Consider the following 24205-nt stretch of genomic DNA (forward strand, 5'->3'; position numbering starts at 1 on the left):
CACTCTCGCTTCTGATCAAACTTGAGGACCCTGTCTAAAATAATAAACTCATTGCAAGGCAAGGATGAGGCGGCAGATGTAGGAAAACCCGGAGGGCAGACACCAACACAAAAGAGAAAAACTGGTGATGAAACCGAAAATGAAGAGGAGACAAAGAAAAAGAAAAGACTGTTCAACGAAAATTGTGGCTAATGAAATTGCTGAGTGGCTAGTAACTTTGGAAAATCACTAGCCACAGTGGCTGGTGAGCAAACATGTTAACGTCAAGCCCTGCCTACATTGCAGTGCATTGTAGGCTATGTACCGCTGCCTAGTGGCCAGAATGGCAGTTGTATTTTTGTAGCCATGGTCTTTAGTTTTATTTCTGAAATAGTTCGTTTTCTGTGAAAGTTTATATTACACTGGCCATCTTGTTCTAATAATATTGAAGTGGGACAAGTAACTACGTCTGTTTATCAGATGAATGATTTAAATTAGAATTAAAGGTGTAAATTAAGATACACGAATTATAGCACACAGTATTTGAAAGTTACTTTGGTTATTATCAACAAATTAAAGTCGTTCGGACGAGATTATCGCATTTGGACGACCTACGGCTCAGTATGGCCCCAATGGGCTTCCGTAGACCTTAAAGTAAACCAGCGAACGCAAATTATCTTTACCTCTTCTTATCCTTTTTGCAATGTATTGTACTGTGTGTATATTAAAGGGATTATATTAAAATACATTTTTAGTTTGTTAATGGTAAAAGGAGTGATTTGTTACCGCTAGACTTTACCCTTTGACCTGAACCAGTTGCCAAGATGGCGGCGCACATGAGAATTCTAAAGTGCCGGAGTAATACTTTCATAAACGTCAGTTTAACCCATATATTAGGCTTAAGAGAATGCATACCAAGGTCATACTCTCCGAATACAAGATATTTCACATCCAAAAGAGTGCGCCGGACATTTATAGATTTTTTCGAGGTACATCACCAGCACAAATGTGTGCCATCCTCACCAGTTCGTCCAAGGGGCGACCCAAGTCTTCTTTTCGTTAACGCAGGCATGAACCAGGTACTCTTTAACTAACTATTGAAACAATAATTTTGATTCAGCCAGAAATAGTATACATATATATATATATTTTGCAACCATAGGACATACATGCCAAAGTTGAAATACATTTTGAAGCCTAGTAGCATCTGACTTGTGGAGAGATCAGTAAAGATCAGTCAAGTCATTGTTTCTCTTTCCTTTCTCTGCCCAGTCATTTTGCCAATCGAAATGTGATTTTAATTGATTCTGCAAAACACCCAATGTAATGACATGACATATGTATGTTGATAACCTTGGTCAGGGGCAAGCCCTTTAATTATTTAATTATAGACACTTTCTTGGAAGATGACTACGTTTGTATTGTTTCCCACCCTCACTTAGTTTAAACCCATATTCTTGGGAGCAGTGGACCCTCGTAGTGAAATGGCTACCTACCGTCGTGTGGTAAACAGTCAGAAGTGTGTCCGCGCTGGGGGGAAACACAATGACCTGGAGGATGTCGGCCGAGATGTCTACCATCACACATTTTTTGAAATGCTTGGAAACTGGTCCTTTGGGGATTACTTCAAGGTGTGAAAGTGTGGTTACCTTAACCTGTTTTTAGCTTTCCTTGGACAGTTGGATACTTATCTGCAAACTGAAAGAAGCTTCAGGGTTTCACACAATAGGTTTCAGTGTGTAACATGCAGTCTAAATACTTACCCATAACCCTAAATACCCATAGTAGTGAGCGAGTTAGCATTTTTGTAAAAATTTATAATTCAGAGTAACAAACTTCAGCTCAGGTAATAAACATTCCTGTCACCATGAAGGAGGAAACTTGTGCCATGGCCTGGCGTCTGCTCACAGAGGAGTATGGGATACCTCCGGAGCTTCTCTACATCTCGTACTTTGCTGGCGATGCCACCTCGGGGTTACCTGCAGATGAGGAAACACGGCAGATCTGGCTGAGCATCGGGTATGTGTCGTAGATCTTGTCCCACAACTGGTTTCTATGGCCCAGCTCCACAACAATTTGGAAATAAGTATTTGTTTCTCTAGTAACACTTTATACTCATGGAATGGTAGAGGTAAATCGGGGTGAACTGTTGATTTGATTTACGGAAGTGGATTTAACCCATGTTAGACACTGCATGGCTTCTGAGCATACTTTGAAACCACACAGGCTAGTTGTGTGCTGAAAGTGTCTTGTATGAACAGACACGACAAGGTAGCGTTGTTGTAGGGTTAAGTAAATGGAACTGACACTGCTTAAACCCACTTATAACATACAGGGTAAAACCCTGTCTCTGCTGGGAAACAGATGTAACCTCAGGCTTTTGTTGTGTTTTCAGTTGTCTAAAATACACAGGTTATACTTTGTGGTTCCAAACCCTGTTGTTTTTGTGTAACAGGGTGCCTCAGGATCACCTCTTGCCTTTTGGGATGAAGGACAACTTTTGGGAAATGGGAGAGACGGGCCCCTGTGGTCCCTGCACCGAAATTCACTATGACCATGTTGGTGGCCGTAATGCTGCCTCACTGGTCAACACTGACAGTCCTGACGTGGTGGAAATCTGGAACTTGGTCTTCATGCAGTACAACAGGTGATGCCAGATACCCATAAACTCCTCGATGCTAACAAAGTTAGGCCACTGCCAACGTGTATTAGTATTAGCCTGATATAAATGGATGAATAAAATTAACACAGTTAATAAGCAGTTCCCAGACTGAACCCATTAATAAAAAAAACTTATGAACCATTTAATTCCAATGTTGTATATGGACATGGTATGTGTGTATTGCGTGGGCTATACCAGCCTAAATGTAACTCTGGGCCCTGACATGTTCCAGAGAGGCAGACCACAGCCTGCGGCCGCTCCCTCAGTTCAGTGTGGACACGGGGATGGGACTCGAGAGACTGCTGGCTGTTCTCCAGGGGAAGCGCTCCAACTATGACACTGATCTCTTCAGCCCCCTGCTCTCTGCCATCCACCAGGTTGTGTCAATGGTTTTCAAACCTTTCTCCTCTTGGACATTTTATTGTCATTCATAATTTCCTTCACTTGAAATATGAAATATTGTTGTATATAAGGTCAGTGTGGTCTACCATCTCTTAGTGCTGTGTTTCTGACTGCCGTTTCTGTGTGTGATCTGCTCAGTGCTCTAAATGCCCTGAGTACAGGGGAAGAGTTGGCGTGGCAGATGAGGGGAAAGTGGACATGGCTTACCGTGTGGTCGCAGATCACATTCGAACCCTTTCAGTCTGCATTGCCGATGGCGTCTACCCAGGCATGTCTGGGGCGGAGTGAGTGTCACTGCTGATTCTGGCCTCACGTTCTAGCACATTCTGGCCTCACGTTCTAGCACATTCTGGTCTCACGTTCTAGCACATTCTGGTCTCACGTTCTAGCACATTCTGGTCTCATGTTCCAGCACATTCTGGTCTCACGTTCTAGCACATTCTGGTCTCACATTCTAGCACATTCTGGTCTCACGTTCTAGCACATTCTGGTCACATGCTCTAGCACGTTTTGGCCTCACGTTCTAGCACATTCTGGTCTCACATTGTAGCACAACATGGTAGTTCGGGCAAGAAACTCAAGTTTGTAGGTTGTAGCCTACTGAGAGCTTGTATTTAAACCCATCTCCATGGCTCTAGTAGAAAATGCTGCAACCTCCGATGGTGGCTATTTAAAGCGTTATAATTAACAGCGTCAATAAAAAGTATACTTACAGATTTTGTTGTTGTTGACTTAGACCCTAAATTCTACATGGATTAAATTGCTGTTTTTTTTCAACTGGATACACACAATACGCATACACTGTACAATATAATCCACTGAAAATCTCATCTTGCTGATTTGAGTGGTGTGTGCGTGTTGACTGCAGGTTGGTGCTGCGCCGCATCCTCAGGCGAGCTGTGAGGTACAGTGCAGAGATCCTGCAGGCTCCGGAGGGGTCGCTGGCAGGCCTGGTCCCCACTGTGGCCCTCGTCCTGGTGAGAACACAAACCTGCTCACCATCACATCAAACTAACCATCAAAGATTTGAACATTTGAAAATACTTTGATTTTTTTCTTGACAACCTTCAAATTTACGTTTTAGTCGATAATTAGTCTTTACCTCTTGCCCCACCTGGTTCCATTATAGTGGATTATCTTCCTCTCCTTCACAGGGTGATGCTTATCCTGAGCTTCATAAAGAGACTAGCCGAGTAAGTTGATGTCATGGCAGACCAGTAGCATTTGGACCAGAGGGATTTTTAAGACACCAAAGCCATAGCTTTCATTGTTTACTGGTTTAAATACAGTTTGTTAATAACAATAAGACACCAACGAAAATGTTTGTACACTAACATGTAAGTTTCAGTGTTAATGTGTTTTTGTATATACCGAATGTATATACATTATATATATACACACACACACACAGTGCATATATAAGAATGCACTATAAGTGGGATATAAAAATAAAGTAAATTAATTGTTTTTATAAAAAAAAATTTTTGCTCATAATTTAGAAGTCACCTGCATGAGGTTATTCATTGATCCGTTTGAACAGATTATGGATATAATTAACGAGAATGAGGCCCAGTTCCTGTCATCTCTGAAGCAAGGGCGCAGGGTGATTGACAGGACCCTTCAGAGGAAAGATTCAAGCGACAACCTGTTTCCAGGTCAGTTTGTCTTCAAGTCCTCTCATCCTCACCATATGTACTGTAACAATAGCTTTACCAATAAGGGTGTCTAACAAAAAAACGATGACAGTAGAAGTCATATACTGACCGTGGCAGACTAAAAGAGTCAAAGCTTAACCAAGATTCCATACTAGTTCTGCTCGGTCATCTAGATCATCAACAATATTGTTGTGGGCAATAAGATGTTAGCCAGATAGATTAAACACTACTCTTAATACATGTCCTGAGGGGAAGCTAGGCCATTGAATCTTCCATGATGCAGTTGTATTTAGAAAAAAATAAATGTTCTTGCTTTACAAATCCTTACGAATGTATGCTGTGAGTGTGACAACCACTGAACATAACCGGAGTGAGCTGCACACAGTTTAGAAAGGACACGCAAATCAGAAGAACCAAAAATAGGTTTGGAGAATAAAAAAGGCTAAATTGATTATCGAACTTCTTAAAATTTGTAGTTAATTTGGGGGGAAACATGATAGTTTCCAAGGAAAAAAACCATCCTGTAGAGCCTACATCCTATTTTGTATCTAGATTTGATTCAACTTTAATGCCATTGAATAAGTAGGACACACATCAACCCAACCCCCATGCCAGTGTTAGGGTTGACCTTTAGTGGTGATATTTCACCAGTAATGGAAACTGGGGTCCAGCCAGAGACACTGAGGGGGGCTGATGACACAACGTTGAAGGTATTCTGAAAGACTTAAAAGATTCGGGAGCTTTTGAGTGAACATGGGGGACCGATGCTTATCTTGCTTTGTCAGAAGGTCTTGACTTTCACTTCCAAAGCTTTGTTTCGTTGGTGTGAATTGAAAGTAAGGGGGTGCGCAAGCCTCCCTCATTTCAGGGTGTGCCAGTGGAATATAAAGTCACTAGTACAGTACTAGTATAAATACCCCCCCTCCCCCACCGACAAATGATTTCATACTCCGACTACTACAGTGCTGTTGCATTATGACATGTGGATGTCATCCTTTGGCTGCTCTAAATGATTTTGACCTGCAGGTGCCACCAGTGGGACACTGTGTTGATAAAATCAGCAAAAATAGTACCTTCTTCAGTGCGTCAGAAGGTTTTGGTTTCCCCATCACTAGAAACAGTAACAATACATTGCATGTAAAATATGATTTATATTCCCCAGCGCATGTGGCCTGGTCACTACACCGTAACCTTGGCTTTCCCATCGATCTCATCAAGCTAATGCTGGAGGAGAGGGGTGTGACTGTTGACGAGAAACAGCTGGACGAGTTGGCGACCGACAACAAAAAGGTATACATGGATACTGCTTTAAAGATAAAGAATTAGGATCCTTAACATTTTACCCATCTTTCTCTCTAGTCCGGCTTTCTATTGAGAACGCTGACCACAAAATAGGAATGTGTGTTCCAACCCTCTGATCATCCTTTTTAGCGTTATGAGTACAAGAAAGACACATTAGAAATAACATTATTATTATTAGTAACTGTTTATTATCTTCCCTGTGCAGCTGACATGTCAGACCCAGGCCTCTGATGGGCAGGCCCCCCTGGACGTCCACAGTCTGGCTGAACTGCAGAGCCAAGCAGTCCCTCACACAGACGACTCACCCAAATACAACTACAGCCTTGGCCACCACGGCAAATATGGTAGGAAACTGGGCATGTCCTGCCAGGGTTTAATTACCCGTCATTAGGTTCTCCCTATAATTAACATGCAACATAGTCTTATGTATCTGTTAAAAAAATGTATAGCTTATATTATTGCTGCATTTTACAAGTATATTTTTCCAACACCCGCAAAAATACTTTATATAAGTAATAAATGATTACCTGCACTGCAGTGCTAAGGGTCCTCTTTTCCCTGTCCCACAGTCTTTCATCCATGCTCAGCCACCGTGCAGGCACTGTACTGTGGGCAGGCTCTGGTGTCTCAGGTGTGGGGGGGGCAGCGCTGCGGTGTGGTGCTGGACCGCACCTGTTTCTATTCTGAGCAGGGAGGCCAGTCACATGACCATGGCTACTTCATCAGGGAAGGACTGCAGGTCAGTTCTACACAACAAACTGTGGCAGAATTGTGAATGCTTAAGCTAGTGGGTAGAACTAACAGTCTGTGTTCCTTCCCTGTCCAGGACGTCTTGTACCCTGTGGAGTCGGTGCAGCTCGCTGGGGGGTATGTAGTCCATCAAGTCACCACTGCAGAAGTCCTCAGGAAAGGAGACCAAGTTCAGCTGTATGTTGATGAGGTACAGTGTATATATTGTAAATACATGTTGTTATAACTAGATATGCTTCATATGTGTTTTAATCACGTTGTTCAAATTTGTGTATATATGTTACGAAAAAAAGGTATAGAAACAAACAAATATATATATATATATATATATATATATATATATATATATATATATGATCATTATCATTCTGATTGAATTATAAGAGCAGATTGATTGTGTGAAGGAAAATTCTGACGGTGCTGTATAGTTTGAATAGTCAGATGGTGGTTCAAATACAATTTATTTAGTTTGTACAAAACATAAGTACTCTGTACAAAACAGAGTACTCTGTGACCCGTCATAACGAACGACAAGTAGGCTATAAGCTACAGGTCGTTCGGAAGAGTGGTAAAGAACATCCATACACACTGCCTTATATAAACTTGTAACAAATTGTCATTCTGTATGGTCAATCAGTCAATGTAGCGGTCTCTGTGATTGGCTAACTCTATTTAGTGACAGTTTGAGACATATAACTCCAGGCCAAGAGTCCCAAAGTTCTTTGAGGTTGCAGCTCCCTTTCTAAATGAGGAGATAGTAAAGATAACTTCAAACCCTCCCCTGCTTTAAATGCTATGAGGAAGAAAGAGGCGGGGCTAACTGCCATGCTTCAGTCGTTTGCAAGCCATGATGTCTCGAGGAAAAACCAATATCGCGCTCGCACGGTCGTAGCTAATTTTCTCATTGGTGGGCCAAATTCTCTGTGCGGGCAAAGCAGAGAAAGGGGAGGTAACCTTCCTCCTTATGACGACATAAGGAGAGGATTTTCAAAAACCGAGTGTTTCAGCTCTCATTTTCTCAAAGGTGGAGAAGAACACCCAGGGCTTGGTTTACACCTATCAAAATTTCTAGCCACTGGGGGACCAAAGGCAGGCTAGGGGAACTCATTAATGTTAAATAACCTCCTAAAGTGAACATTTCATGTCATGGGACCTTTAAGATAATCTGATTTACGAGATAGAAAGTCATACAAGATTCTACACCCATTCTCCAGAGGAAAGTATCCTACAGAGCCTCAGTTTCTTACCTTCACTGTCTGTCCTTTATCGATGAACAAAGGAGCTTACAGATTACCACTTATAAAACACATACATTATAACTATGTCCTAAAATTCTATCACAATTGGTATAAAAGAGGGAGTCTTTGTTTATATTTAATGTTTTTGCCAATAAAAGTATTGTTTTCCAGTATACCATAGAAACGTGTGAAGGAATTATCTACAAATACTGAACCAGCAAGCTTTTACAAAACTCAAAGTTTGTCACTGCTAATACGTTTGTCTATGACTGTATATGGATGGATGTAAACTGTATACATTTGGAAGCATATAGTAAGCAGCCATGTTGGATGTGTGTTGTGGTCCAGGCCCAGAGACTGGCCTGTATGGTCAAGCACACAGCCACCCACGTGCTGAACTTTGCCCTGCGGCAGCTTATGGGCCCAGCGGTGGAGCAGAGGGGCTCTCACGTGTCAGCTGAGCGGCTGCGCTTCGACTTCAGTGTCAAGGTACACCATGTGATCAGCTCACTCAGTGTCAAGGTACACTAAGTGATCAGCTCACTCAGTGTCAAGACTAGGGTCTTCATGGTCTTTTTTATTATTTGATCCTCTAAAATGAACATCTGGCTTGACTGGATTTGTAAAATGTGCATCAATTTCCTAAAATATAAGATATTTTTGGGGGCAATATAATGTCATTTTATTTTTTATGAATGACACTGGTGTCGTGTTGCATCGTTTAATGTTTGATTGTGACGTCTCTCTAGGGTTCCTTGAGTATTCCCCAGCTTCAGGAAATTGAAAGAAGCATCAAAGACGTCATCACTGAGAATGAGTGTGTGTACATGGAGGAGATCCCCCTGGCCAAGGCCAACCAGATCCCAGGACTGAGGAAAGTTGATGAGGTAACTGGATCAAGGAACATTTCTGATACCGTGGCGGCAGAAATTTAGCCATAGAGGAAACACTGCACTATATATTATCATTCCAGGTTAAGAATACCAATGGAGGCTGCGTTGGAAATCGTAAATCAAACTTATGTCAGAATTTTGAGTGGAAATTTAATTTGCATTTGTACAGGTGTATTCGTGCACGTCGGGCTGGCCCTCGCAGCGAAACGACAGTTTACCGGCCGCTCTGTCCATTCCTGCACCTCACAGTTGCGTATTGATCAGACAAGAAGACACGCTTATCAACTCGATTACTATTGATCAAAACAGAACGAGGGTTCAGCTGTAGCCTACATGAAACATACTATTGAGAACATATTCGCTGACATGCATTGCACGTGTGATGAACACAGGTTTTTTTTTTTTTTTTTTTTCTTCATCGCAGACTTTTTTTGCCTTTGGCGCTTTGTCATTGGCGCTCTGGAAAAAGGCTTTGGCGCGTGCCAACATTTTCTCTATGCAGGAAAAACCCTGATATGTAACCTCAAATGACATCTTCGTATAACATGACTGGCGTCAAACACAAAACACAGTCACAATGCCTTTTATTGGGATTTTCACCCACAAATAACTTCACCTTAACAGCATCCCCCCACTGAAATAAGGGTTTCAGTTGAATTTCAGAAGGAGTAAATAGGTGTTGTATAGAGCAAGACCGATATATTGGCGGGCCGATATTATCGTCCAATATTGGGCATTTTCCAAACTATCGGTATCGGCATTTATAATGGCCGATAGATGAATATGAATGTTTTTTTTTTTTTTATGACATTAGGTTTCATATCTTAAGTTTGTATTTTTATACATTTTATTTATCAGAAACTGCATTAACATATTATTTTAGTGATATAATAATATGAGTCAGATGGCTGAGCAGTTAGGGAATCAGGCTATTAATCAGAAGGTTGCTGGTTCGATTCCTGGCCATGTCAAATGACGTTGTGTCCTTGGGAAGGCACTTAACCCTACTGTTAGGGCAATCAGTTTGTTTTGTTACGCGTTTATGGATTTTGAAAATATTTTTTTATATTGTCCGATATCGGAATATCGGATTTTTAAATCACCAAATATTTGTATCGGTGTCGGCCTTAAAAATCCTTTATCGGTCGGGCTCTAGTGTTGTATCACCCTGTGTGGTGTTGAAACATATGCAACACCTGTTCCTAGGTGTATCCTGACCCGGTGAGAGTGGTGTCCGTGGCCATGCCTGTGTCCAGCCTGCTCAACTCCCAGACACACACGCCAACCTCAGTGGAGCTGTGCTGTGGAACGTAAGCCTTGTGGTTCAACATCCATTTACACATTTGTATTTTTATCTCTACTCTTGATGTATGACTATGTTTAGCCTGTGGTGTGTACCACTCTGTCACCAACCGTCTCTGGAGGAGGGGGATCTCACCAAATCGCTCCTCCCAAAGAGTCTTCCTTTTTACCTCTCTGTTTTCTTGGGAGTCTTTCCCTCTGTGATGTTGCTTGTAAAAAGGTTTATATAAATACGATTTGATTTGGAGACTTGTCTGTCAGATGATCAAACGATGATAGGATGAAGTGGTTCCACTGTGTGATGTCATGAGCAGTGTAATAGTCCAGGAACAGAAGGCTTAAATGTCAGTCCTGTCAGAACATAGTTTGAGACACAAACGATATATGGTTCTGCTATGTGACCATATTTCAAGTCATAGGGCCTTATGGTGGCAATAAAACACATACGCTCACTCACACAATGGTATGTTGGATAAATCTGTATGTGCTGCGTCCCTCCACCATACCCAGCTCCTCCGTACAGCAGAGGGAGTCATACTGGTACTTTGACATCTGTGTGCTACCTGCCTTGTTTCTGTATACATATGCAAAACTAGCTGCTCCAAAGCAGGGAGTCTCCCTCCTCCCTGACTTAGGCTAAGTGGTTCTATTTCCATTGTTCAAAAAATAGTTAAATGAAAATGTGATCAGACTGATACTAAATTATCCTTATTTTGTCCCGGTCATGAGATACGAAAAATATAATTCTTTAAACATACTTTTTTAGATGCAAGTAATTTTTTAGTCATTTTCATGTGGTAAAGCAATGGGATGTAAACTTTGAAGGCCAGAGTTTGACAGTATTTGAGCCAGTGGTCTCCACTGTTCCTCCAGGCACCTGCTGAGCACAGGGGAAATCCGTGACTTGGTCATCGTGTCTGAGAAGCAGACGGTGAAGGGGATCAGCCGCATTGTGGCCTTGACCGGAGATGAAGCCAAACAGGTAGCAGTGTACAAGCATAAACCTGACTGGAATTTATAGAATCAAGAATACAAACATGTTCTTTTAAATGGCAAAACTAAATGAAGTAATCTTGACTTGATATTTTAGTTTTAGCATTTTGTGTTTGACCCACACGTGTCTGACATATAGTATACTAACTGTCTGATATACTATCTAACAAAAGTATTTTACAAAACTCATAAGTAATTATAATGGTATGATATAATAAAAATGTCAGGGAGGGAAGCTTTAACGCATTCTAAACACTCCCTTATTGAAATAGTATTTCTCAAAACAGACTGTAGACATACAACCAAATATAAAACAAGGAGAGTGTTGAAAGCCTGGAACAGGGACAGTAAAAAGCAAAATATCTGGGATCTGATTGACTGTTGGACTTAATTTTGGATATTTTATAGTGGATTAAGTGCATTTTACATTCTACACAAAGAACAACAGGAGATGGAACAACAAAAGGCTTAGCCTGAACCAGACAACTAGAGGCAGAGTCCAGGATATTTGAGGCAGGATTCTTTGTTTAAATATCCATTGTGACATATAGATTAAATGACATGACTGTACTGGCCTGCTGGTCTTGACAGTGTTTTCCCTTCTACAGGCTAGAGAAGCTGGCCAGGCCCTAGCCCAGGAGGTGGGCTCTCTGGCCGCACGGCTGGCTGCAGCCACTGCCCCCTCACTCCCAGAAGCCCACCGTCTCTCTAAGGAAGTGGGCTTGCTGACAGATGTACGTGTTTTGTTTTCTTTACTGAGTTCAATGTCTCTTGAATATATATTCAGGCCAACAATATTTAACTATGCCTATCATAGGTCCAGCGTTACATTTGAATTGCCTTCTGTTCTTTGATCCAGGCAGTGGATTCCACTCCTATTCCCCAGTGGCAGAGGAGAGAGCTCCAAAGTCAACTTAAAAGTTTACAAAGGTCCACTAAGACAACCATAAGGAAACTAGAGACCAAAGAGGTAACTTAACAAACTAAATATTTAAATAATATTCAAACTTTGAACAGGTTTTCAACAATGTATCTTATATCAAAATCTAGTTTGTATTTTTGCTGAGACTTTTTTCAGTTAGAATGCATCATTGCATAAGTAAAGACAATGCACTGTTTTGTCCCTAATACTTGCCATGTGTTTGCCTGAGCTGCAGGCTGCAGTTAAAGCACAGATTCTACTCCAGAGGAACAGCACCAAGCGCCTGGTTGTGGATATCATAGACACGGACTGCATATCGGTAAGGCCTACTTCAGGATCTACTCTGATATGGAGGACTAAATGTGCCATAAGTAAATAAATATATAAATACATATATAAATAAATAGACATCTCTTAAGTGATGTGAAGTTGCATGTGTTTCAAAAGGAATACACATTTCATTTAAATGATGACAGACACATTTCAATTTAAATGCAAAGGGGCGGGACATAACCCATTACATGGAGCTGTCCTCATGTGCTTGGAGCATTGTGATTGGACACTTGAGAGCAAACTGTCAGACCTCAGCTGTCAATCAAGAAGCAGACATACAAGTTTCAGTCTTATTGAAACACAATTGGGCCACTTTGAAAACTATTTAACCAGATATGTTATTGTTAACATGTGGCCTGTTCTCAGTCACGTTCATTGAAGCAAGCGCATGATCAGGTAGAGGGTCAGAGAAGTGTGTGTGTCTTGGTTGTGCCAGGCTGCCAGCACCGTTCTACAGCTCAATACCAGGCATAAATCTTTACAGGTTACGTTTCATGGCCATTTAAAAATGTTCAGGAAAATACAATGTTTTATAAAGCATAAATGAAATGCACATTTCTTTTCCTTTCCAAAGGGGCGGGACATAAGCCATTTGATAGAGCTGTCCTCATGGAACTGCAGTGTTTTATGCTTTTATGGACATAACCAGTTTTATCAAAGTCCCGCCCTTTTGCATTTAAAATGAATATAACCAGTTGCACAGAGCTGTCTTATTGGACTGCAATTTTTTTACTCTTGGAGCACTGTGATTGGACACTTGAGACCAACCTTTCAGAACTGAGCTGTCAATCAAGTAGTAGACATATTCAGTCTTATTGAAACACAAATGGGCCAATTTATCTATTGTTAACATTTGGCCTGTTCTCGGTCACGTTCTTCGAATAAAACCAACCCAGTCTCATCCCAACTCCTCAAATATTGACGCAAATGTGGGGCATATTAGCATAAATAAATATTGGCGGGGTTCTGGGAAATGTTTCTTTTCTATTTAAAAAGTCATTTTTTGGGAAGATCTTTGTCTTCAGTTACATTTAAATCACTTAATATGACAAATATACATACGTAAGTCTTTTATGAAAGACTTATGTATTTATTTATGTATTTAATTATGGCACATTTAGTCCTCCGTACTCAATTCAGTTCTGAGATCTGACATTTGCATTTAGCAGATGCTCTTATCCAGAGCGACTTACAGTAAGTACAGGGACATTCCCCCAAGGCAAGTAGGGTGAAGTGCCTTGCCCAAGGACACGTCATTTGGCACTGACCCCCCTAGTCAGTCATCTCCCTGACTGACTTTTCTGTATCCGACACTTTGGCATGTACTGGGAGTATAACTGAAATTCCAAGCTAGTTTTACCGTATTTCAGATGAGCTGCCAGGCTGTCAATACAACGTTTGCAATGCTTTTATGTTCTTATAATTGGAAAAGGCTTTTAAACTGTATCGAGAGCTAACTTTTTCTTTTTAATATTGATTTAAATGGTGTCCTTCATGGATATCTTTCACTTGGTTATTGCATTTGACACACTGCTCTCTGTGTAGGTGGTGATGAAAACAGTCAACCAGTACAGTGACAAAGCCCCTGATAGTCTGGTCATGCTACTTTCTCACCAAACACCATCTGGGAAAGTGCTGTGTGCCTGCCAAGTGCCAAAGGTAAACTTTTAGAATTATACACATGTAAAGCATGTCGCCTATATGGAGACAGTTTAATCAATCCAAATGGTCCGTCAAACCCCTCTACCTTTTCTATTGTATTCTGTTAAGATCTACCACACAGACATTTAACTGTATAACTCTCCATTGGTTGTTGCGATCACTTCCCACAGGGCTATAGTGCACTGTCTGCGGATGACTGGGCCCTGGCTGTGTGTGCTCATCTAGGAGGGAACGCTGGTGGCTCTGTCACAGTGGCTAAAGGCACCGGGAGTACCAGGGACATCACAGAGGCTTGCCGGTGGGCAGAGCAGTACGCACGGGGCAAAGGCTGCAATGGACCCTGAACTTGAGAGACTTCTATTGGCTTGGGAACGCACATTATTCATTTATTTAAGAGTACTATACCTGGTGTTTGTTTTCTGTTGTAACAAGAAACATGGACAATGTACCAATGGTATTAGAAGAATATTTTTGAATAATATTTATTATATCTTTTGTCCAAACGAAAACAGCACTACAAATGACCCCTCCTGGAGTTCATCAAGGTCTTCTTCAAGCCATTGATAAGCCATTGTTTGAAAAGAGTTTTCTCCTTTGTGATATTTCACCAAGTGAAGTCCCATGGCGTTTTGGCAGTCAAATGCATAGATATATGCATTTGAGGGTAGATCTCTCGTCCGCGTTGCCGGACAACGGGGTTGAATGTCCGCACATGGCAGCCATCTTGCTACAGTCAACTCGCTCACCCATAACATTGTGTTGGTGCTACATGTACTTTTTAAATGACCATAACTTGCTCAATTTTGACCATAACTTGCTCAATTTTCCGATTTTTAAACGGTTTGGTTTGTTATCAACGTCAGTGGCATAACAACATCTCTGACGTCGATAACAAACCGTTTAAAAATCGGAAAAATTGAGCAAGTTATGGTCAAAATTTAGCAAGTTATGCTCAATTTACAGATTGAAGGGTCTTCAGAGTCTTTAAACTAGAACTGGCCCCTGTAGTGACGCATACAAGGGCTAGGATATGTAGAAATATTCTCAAAAAGCAAACGGGAAAAAGTGATGGCTCAGAGTTAACCCATAGCAGAGGTAGCTTCGACAGTTTTCCAAAAGGGTTGATAGGGGCCAACTGTACAGCTCTGGTGTACATAGAAGGCAAGCGTTGTTCCTGCCTGCTAGACACGGGGTCGCAAGTGACAACAATCTCCCAATCATATCATGAGCAAAATCTGCCTCAGATAAAGATAATCCCCTTGGAGAATCTACTGAAAATAGAAGCAGCAAATGGTCAGGCTGTACCATATTTGGGCTATGTAGAAGCAACGGTCATGTTTCCTAAAGAGTTCTTAGGGTCTGCTGTGGAGTTGTCAACCCTTACTTTGTTTATTCCAGATGCCAGGGGCAGTATCCAACCAAAAGTGCTCATAGGAACAAATACTTTAGACTTGGCATATGAAAAACATCTAGAAGACAATGACTAGCTGCAAATCCGTTCCCTTCGGTTATAAAGCATTCATAAGAACAATTGAGTACAGACGGAAACAGAGAGTAAACAGTAACATAGGGGTTGTCATGCTTCCCAGTGCTTCAGCTACTGTTGTACCTGCAGGGCATAATCTTGTACTTGAAGGGATTGTGAGTTTTAATGGCCAAGTGACAGACAAGTGGGCAGTAATGGAAGCTCCTTTGCATTCTTCTGTCCCTGGGGGACTGCTGGTATCCAGCTGCTTACTAAACTTACCTAAGCATCCTTTCCAAAAAGTACCAATTGTGCTTAAAAATGAGACAGAGCACGATATCACTATTCCTGGTAAAAGTGTGATTGCAAACCTTCATGCTATAGGGAAGGTACTTTCATGTAGAAGTGCTCAGAAGGAAGTTGAAAGTCAAAGGTTATCAAATACAAAAGAGAATCCTACCAAAGAACTCTCCTTTGAGTTTGGTGATTCTCCATTACCTGAAGAGTGGAGGGAGAGAATTTCTAACAAACTACGTGACATGCCAGAGGTTTTTGCTTTCCATGACTTTGATGTAGGACGAACCGACAAGGTAAAGCATAACATCTAACAACATGACGAAACACCTTTCAAGCACAGGGCTAGACCCATTCACCCTGATGATTTTGAAGCGGTCCGACGACACCTAGAAGAATTGCTTGAGGCCGGTATTATCCGAGAGTCTGAATCTACTTTTTCATCACCCATTGTGGTTGTTAAAAAGAAAAACGGCAACGTGAGGTTGTGTATTGATTACCGTAAATTAAACACACAAACCATAGAAGATGCATATGCACTACCAAATCTAGAAGAAACATTTTCAGCACTCCGTGGCTCTAAGTGGTTCTCGGTGCTTGATCTAAAATCTGGATATTACCAGATAGAAGTTGAGGAAAGAGATAAGCCCAAAACTGAATTTGTATGTCCTATGGGATTTTGGGAGTTTAATCGGATGCCCCAGGGGATAACGAACGCTCCTAGTACATTCCAGCGTTTAATGGAGAAGTGTATGGGCGACATTAATCTTACTGAAGTTTTGGTCTTTTTGGACGATCTGATAGTTTTTTCTGACACACTGGAAGAGCATGAAACTCGTCTTATGCATGTTCTAAACCGCCTGCGTGAGTATGGACTAAAGCTTTCAGTAGAGAAATGTACATTTTTTCAGACATCCGTTAGATATTTGGGACATATTGTGTCTCAGAATGGCGTAGAAACTTATCCACAGAAAATAGAAACTATCAAAATCTGGCCAAGTCCTAAGTCTCTCAAGGAACTACATTCTTTCTTAGGGTTTTCAGACTACTACCGCCGATTTATAAAAAATTACGCCAAGATCGCAAGGCCACTTAACGATTTGACTGTAGGGTATCCACCTCTTCGTAAGTCCTGTAAGGGGAACACTAAAAGTGAGTCATATCTAAGTCCCAAAGTGCCTTTTGGAGGTAGATGGACAGAGAGTTGTCAACAGGCTTTTGACATGCTAATAGAAAAACTAACATCAGCACCTGTGTTAGGGTTCGCTGACCCTAAACTGCCATACGTGTTGCACACTGATGCCAGTACCACCAGGCTAGGTGCTGCACTTTACCAAGAGCAGGGAGGAGAACTACATGCAATTGCTTTTGCTAGCCGTGGCCTTTCAAAGAGTGAGGCTCGGTGCCCTGATCATAAGCTCGAGTTTTTAGCTTTAAAATGGGCAGTCACAGAAAAGTTTTCTGATTATCTCTACGGAAGTAACTTTAAAGTAGTTACCGATAGCAATCCATTAACTTATGTGCTAACCTCTGCAAAATTGGACGTAAGAAGTTACAGATGGCTATCTGATTTGTCTACTTTTTCTTTTACGTTGCAGTATTGTCCAGGAAAAAGCAACTTAGATGCAGATGGTTTATCAAGACGTCCTCATGGAGCACTTACTAATGATTTAGTGTCACAGAAGGAACAGGAACGCATAAATCAGTTTACTTTGCATCACTTACCTGAGAATGCTGAGTCCATCTTGGTCCCTACTGACGTAGTCCAAGCCATCAGTGACAAACATCTAGTGCGCTTAGCTGAGGATTAGTGTATTCCACTTATTGAATCTCTTGCTGTGAGTGCAGAGGCAGTTCCTGCTAGTTATGAGTGTGATGATGGACTTTCAGTCGTTCCTTGTATAACGGAGCAAGAGTTGAAAGATAAACAAAGAGCTGATCCTGCAATACAGGCAATCATTTTGCAGATAGAAACAGGGCAACCTTCTTTGCCAGTATTGAGGACAGAGATACCAGAACTTCCATTTCTCCTGCGAGAGTTAAAAAAGTTGGAGTTGAGAGATGGAATTCTCTATCAGAAGAGAGTTATTGGTGATAATACAAGTTACCAGCTTTTTCTTCCAATCGACTTGACACAAATGGTGTTAGAACAATTACATGATAACATGGGCCATTTAGGTATAGAGCAAACCATTGATCTGCTTAGGGCTCGATTTTATTGGCCCAAAATGGCTATAGATGTTGAGGTCAAAATCAAGACTTGCAGCCAATGTGTTTGCCGAAAGACTCCACCCCAGCGGACGGCACCTTTAGTGAATATTCAAGTATCTCGTCCACTAGAACTGGTATGTATGGATTACCTGTCCCTGGAGCCAGATCGTAGCAATGTAAAAGATATCTTGGTAATAACGGCTAATTTCAAGAAATATGCCATTGCAATTCCAACTCCAAATCAAAAAGCCAGAACAGTTGCAAAATGCCTTTGGGAGAATTTTCAAGGACCTGATTTTGAGACTAAAAATATCAAAGAGCTTTGTGAGATTGCAGGCATTCAAAAAGTCAGAACTACACCGTATCATCCCAGGGGAAACCCAGTCGAGCGTTTTAATCGTACATTATTGGGCATGAAACCTTAATAATCAAGACAAGACTCACTGGAAAGACTTTGTGAAGCCAATTGTACATGCTTACGAGACCACCGGATTTACGCCTTACGTGTTAATGTTTGGTAGGCAGCCCAGATTGCCAATTGACCTGGCGTTCAAATTCCCTGTAAATAACAATAACAAGAAGACACATTCACAATATGTGCAGACTTTAAAAACTAATCTTCAAGAGAGTTATGACCTTGCTAGGAAGAATGCAGCAAAGGTTGCAGAAAGAAACAAGACACGGTATGACAACAGTTACTGAATCTCCCATTGACCTAGGTGATAGAGTTCTTGTCAGAAAGGTGCGTCTGAGAGGAAAGCACAAATTAGCTGATAAGTGGGATAGTGTTGTATATATTGTAGTAAACCGTGCTGGTGAACTACCGGTGTATACAGTAAAACCCGAAGGTAGAGATGGACCGTTAAGAACACTTCACAGAGATCTACTGTTACCTTGTGGCTTTTTGGTGGTGACAGAGAAGCAAACGACACACAAACCACGAGGATAACAAACAGTTAGGAGAAAAGTATCAGAGGTAGAACAAAACAGTCCCGAGCAATGTCAGGATCATGATGAAGATGACAATGGGCCTCATTCTCGAACATTTTCTGAAGTTTCTTCTGAAATGTTTCTTACGGGCTTCGGAAAAACAACGTAAGAAAAAGACATCCGCCAAATTCATGAACGCTTGAAAATGTGTTCCTACACAGCAGAAGTTTTCTGAGCTGTGCTCCCCCGAAAGAGTTTTCTTAAGTTGAAAGCGCGTCCTCGTGCTCCTGAATTTGCATACATACACGCCCCGACAGCTCCTTATAAGGGCACGCAACAGCAGTGACGTGTGCAGTCAGAATCGACACAATTAGGAAAGCAACAGGAACGCACGTTATGTCCAAGCGAAAAGCAATTGTGCCACATTGTATGCCTAGGGTGCACACTCGTCCCTTTAAATAGGTCGCGTGATCAGTGATAAATGGATGGCCTGGTTAAATTTATATGATGTTAAAGTGCAATTTAAAGGTTTTATTTGTCACATACATCACACCAGTAAGATGAGCAGTGGAATTGTTCTACACTGTATCTAACAGTGTGCACACTAAGCAAGGTAAATTATTATAATTATTTTAATCTGAGGATGTCTGTAGAGTTGATGTGAACGTAATCACCAACGATTTATCACAAATTCATTAACACTTCTAACACAGAGAGTTTTCTTAACCCTTGTGTTATCTTCGGGTCATTCTGACCCATCAGTCATTGTGACCCACCGTTGTATTGCGACAACTTTACCGCATACAAAAACAAAGTGAAGCATTTTCTTTTAACCGTTGGGCTGTCGCAGCCCCCCACATTGCGATGGTTAAAAGAAAATTATTTTTATTTGTTTTTGTATTGGGTAAAATTGGGTAAACACAACGATGGTTCGTTATGAACCTTTGGGTCATGTGACCCGAAGGCAGCACAATGGTTAAATCCGATTCCCCTTGTGGTTTTTAAAGGAATCGCATTTGAGACAACTCTGGCCGATTTACGACTGCTACCGTATTTCGAGTTCGGAAAGTCTTCTGAAGTTCAGAACAAATCCCAGATGAGAAAACTTTCATGAATGCCAAATGTTTTCCTAAATCCAATTCAGAAGAAATTCCTTATTAAATTCTTCTCAACTGCGTTCGAGAATGAGGCCCAATGATGGTGCACTTCTACTCAGCCATCATTGAGTCCATCCTCACCTCCTCCATCACCGTCTGGTACGCTGCTGCCACTGCCAAGGACAAGAGCAGGCTGCAGCGTATCATCCGCACTGCTGAGAAGGTGATTGGCTGCAATCTGCCTACCCTCGAGGACCTGCACACCTCGAGGACCCTGAGGCGAGCAAGGAAGATTGTGGCCGACTCCTCCAACCCTGGACACTCCCTGTTTCAGTCACTCCCCTCCGGCAGAAGGCTGCGGTCCATCAGGACCAATACCTCACGCCACAAAAACAGTTTCTTCCCTTCCGCTGTTGGCCTCTTCAACAAGGCCATGGGTCCACACTGACTCTAATGACTTTTGGCTTAAAACACACTGCTTTTTGCACTGCATTACAAAATTGTATCTTGTACATTTGTATTTTTATATTGGAAATTACGGCAATTTATATTTGATTTTATTGTATATTTTATTTAATTCTAATTCCACTTAGTACTGCTAGTTTATGTACCCTTAGTATAGATAGTCCACATATTTAAATTTTAGGTCCCTATATGTTTATTGTATGCACCTTCCTGCCAAAGCAAATTCCTTGTCTGTGCAAACTTTCATGGCGAATAAATCCCATTCTGATTCTGAACTGAAATCCATGCACAGCTGTTGTAACTAACTGAAATCCCTGCACAGCTGTTGTAACCAAACTATTTTCCACAACTATTTGGGTTTTTGGTGTGCACTGATAGAATATAGCTAGATACAATATTTATCTAGCTGTCTTCCGACTGCGTAATATGACCAGATGCTAGCGATGCAAACATGAAAGCTTGTCTCGGGGGGGTCATGCATGTGATCTCACTACAAGCTTTTGATTAAACGTGAGGACCCTGTTACGCCTGGGACGCACTGGCTGCGAAGCGCCTGGACGCGCTGCGCAGCGCCACGATCGGCTACGACTGAGCAAAAGCTGTTCACACCAGACGCGCATTTCTCCGCACCGGTCACCAAGCCTTTCAGCTACTCTGAGCTTTCCTTTACGCTGACATGGTACATAAACATGGCATTGGCTATATCCCAGCATTGATCCTTATCTACATTGTCATTGTAAAATTGTTGCTGGTGGTCATACAACAACTCCCTGTGCTTTTCAACTTCGAGAATTCATTTGATGCTGATTTTAGAAATAGACTTGGGGGTTCTCTCTCGGTAGGCTATGTCTGCACGCGTGTGTGTTGTGTGCAACGCGTGACAACTCTTTTCTCTCAAACAAACAAAACAACTACGGGCATGCTAGCTCAATGGATCAATCAGTTTATTTTCATTCGTTTTCATCAGGGTAACCACATATAAAGGACGTTCGTTACCAACATTGTGTAATTATAAAGTCTACAACTTTACAAATGTTCACCGTAGTCAACAATTAATGGAGTAAAATCTTAACATGTTTTTTTATTCAAATATATCAACTAATATGGTGTATTTCATCATCCTGCTTTTTTACACCATGTACTGTTATGGTTTTTGAGTCAAACAACTTGCTAAATGATTAAATGTATGGGCGATTCTTAGATTATGTGTACTTTTGGCCTTGTGAAGTGGAGTGAAAAAAACATTATACAAATTCAACTCACACAGCGCCATATGTTTAAATAACTAGTGTAGTATGGATATCCATTAGACTTCAAACTAAATTTACAAGACTAATGGTTATTTTTCACATTTTATCTGACCCCGAGTAAACAAATGTCATTTCCACCACATTTCATTTAACACCTATAAATAAACAGTGTAATAATTTAAACATCCTAGAATTTTCTAGGACCATTAGCTTAACTAGTTGTACCAGTAACTACTATTTATAACAATAATTCATTTTTTAATTACCTTATTTTAACTGTCCTAAGGATCAAATGCTGAACTGTACACTTTTCACAGTGTGAAATTCAATATTACTTTGGGTAGGTCCTTGTAAATAATTAATAATCTGTTTTTTTTACATAAAGTAATGCAAGCCATCAATAAATGTAAATATGATTTTAATATGAGCTGACTAATTTTGGGAAATTTTGTGAAAAATATGTGCTGTGATGGAAATGACGAGCTGTGGTGGAAATGACAAGGTGTTGTGGAAATTACAAAAGCTAAACACTTAGAGAAAACATAGATATATTTATTAGAAAAAAAACAGTGAAAACCATCCACTCACTTTGGTGTTGCTATAAGCCAACATCTAATTTCTGGCTTTTTGGCAAAATCTTCAAACTCTCACAGAACTGTAACAGTACATGCTGTAAATAACCCCAAAACTGGTGGGTTGGCAAGAATACTTTTATAATAATAATAATTTTTTAATTTTTTATAAGAGTTTTTTATCACCATTTTCACACAGAAAGAGGTATTTGTCCAAAACTGCAATTATTTTTAAAAATATGACCTGAGACTCTAAAAGTACACATTTTCCAAGAATCACCCGTATGTTTAATGTCAAATCCAACTTTAAATGTATAAAAGAGAGAATTAAACCTAGAGTTTTTTTTTTTTTTTTTTACTGTACTCTTAACGCATGACTACGCATGACTTTAACCTTTTAAGGAGTGAGTTATTTTTCCAAAACGGAAGCTAGCTAGTTTTAGTTATCTTCCGTTACCTAGCAACCTAGCATAATACTCGTAGCAATGCTACTACCTGCTAGTGTTACTTGTTAGCCTCCTAATTGTAAATTTTGAAGCCATACTATAGCGTTTGTCATATAGTTTTTGTCTATCGGAAAATAGTCGGTTGGAATGTTCAGAATCACATATGTGTGACACTAGCACCTCTCTGTCATCAATTGTCTCTGGAGTGGGGGGTGGGGGTAGCCTGGTCCTAACCAGACTCTCGTACATTGCATTTGTACAGAGAGTCTGGCCTCGCTCCATTGACAAGCGTTGACTTCCTGGTAGGCGGGTACTCTGTTGAAGTTTAAAACTATTGGATCTGCCCAGAGCCACTCTGATCTGCCATAACCAATCGCTAGCGTTCGCCTTAGCCAATTCCTTCACCACTACTGTAACAGAGCTAGCTGCCGTAGTTGGAAAATCAAACTGTTCCCGAACCCCGTGGGGAGGAGGGCCACAACATCATGGCCACCAACAAAACTCAGCAAAACTTGTTCTTGCTCCGGCTTTAGCTGTTGGATATTCGGCAGCGTTGCCACAGCGGACCGAATGGCTTTGCTCGCATCTTTCTCCGCCGCCATTACGGAACTACAACACAAACTAATGCACGACATCAACGTCATCGTTCTCAGCCACTCCCTCTGTTCGCTGATTCGCTGGTAGAAAATCAACCTGAAAAATCTGACTTATGTACCTCATGGCCAGACCTATAGGCTGCAAGGTGAACCACGAAAAGTCTTTTAGAAAATGATTCCCGTTCCACAGTCTGGCATCTACACAATCTTTAGCTCATAAAAAAGAACGATTCATGCTGAGCTACCAAAAAATAGTTTGTCGCTGAAATTCCAGTCGATTATCGTTGCGTCTATGTTTTATGCAGAACTAGTTTCTTCAGAGCGTAATAGGATTTTGGTGGCACGGTTCGACACGTGATCGTTCGACACCAATAAGGTAGCTGCTTTTTGTCAACATGGATGGATATGTTTGGCAAATAGTGGATGGGACCTTGAACGTAACAAAAATTCGGCCTCTGACAGTGTTTTGCATGTGATACACTGCGGCTGCAAAAGTGCGTGTGAGACAGGCAGATGTTCATGTTTTTCTGCAGGACTGTGTTGCACAGACTTATGTCGTTGTTGTAATTGTGCCAACACAAAAGAAACTGAGGAACTGGGAGATAACTGTCCTGACACTGACAGTGAGGACTGAGTGTCCTTAATCTGTTATTCCTTATTCTGTTTTGTACAGTTTTATATATCATATTTCATATTTTTCATTACAATTGTTTTTATGGTTGATCAGTGTTTTCAATTGTGGAAGAATGAATGAATGTTACAACAACGACATAAGTCTGTCTCCCC

The 24205-nt window shown here is 41.0% G+C and overlaps 1 protein-coding gene across 1 annotated transcript; it reads left to right on the plus strand.

Moving 5' to 3' along the window:
• The first annotated feature begins 790 nt into the window (after positions 1–790).
• On the plus strand, positions 791–14540 carry aars2 (alanyl-tRNA synthetase 2, mitochondrial (putative)). Its single transcript, XM_062447899.1, has 22 exons — positions 791–1058; positions 1422–1610; positions 1853–1998; positions 2435–2626; positions 2874–3018; positions 3182–3327; positions 3912–4020; positions 4198–4236; positions 4584–4698; positions 5861–5988; positions 6206–6344; positions 6570–6739; positions 6827–6940; positions 8337–8477; positions 8738–8875; positions 10088–10191; positions 11057–11165; positions 11785–11910; positions 12036–12146; positions 12334–12417; positions 13977–14090; positions 14264–14540. The coding sequence occupies exons 1-22, from the start codon at positions 804–806 to the stop codon at positions 14435–14437; spliced, it is 2988 nt and encodes a 995-aa protein (XP_062303883.1). The 5' UTR covers positions 791–803; the 3' UTR covers positions 14438–14540.
• The last annotated feature ends 9665 nt before the right edge of the window (positions 14541–24205 follow it).

Source organism: Osmerus eperlanus, chromosome 22 (assembly GCF_963692335.1).
Source record: "Osmerus eperlanus chromosome 22, fOsmEpe2.1, whole genome shotgun sequence".
In the NCBI taxonomy this organism is placed as follows: domain Eukaryota; kingdom Metazoa; phylum Chordata; class Actinopteri; order Osmeriformes; family Osmeridae; genus Osmerus; species Osmerus eperlanus.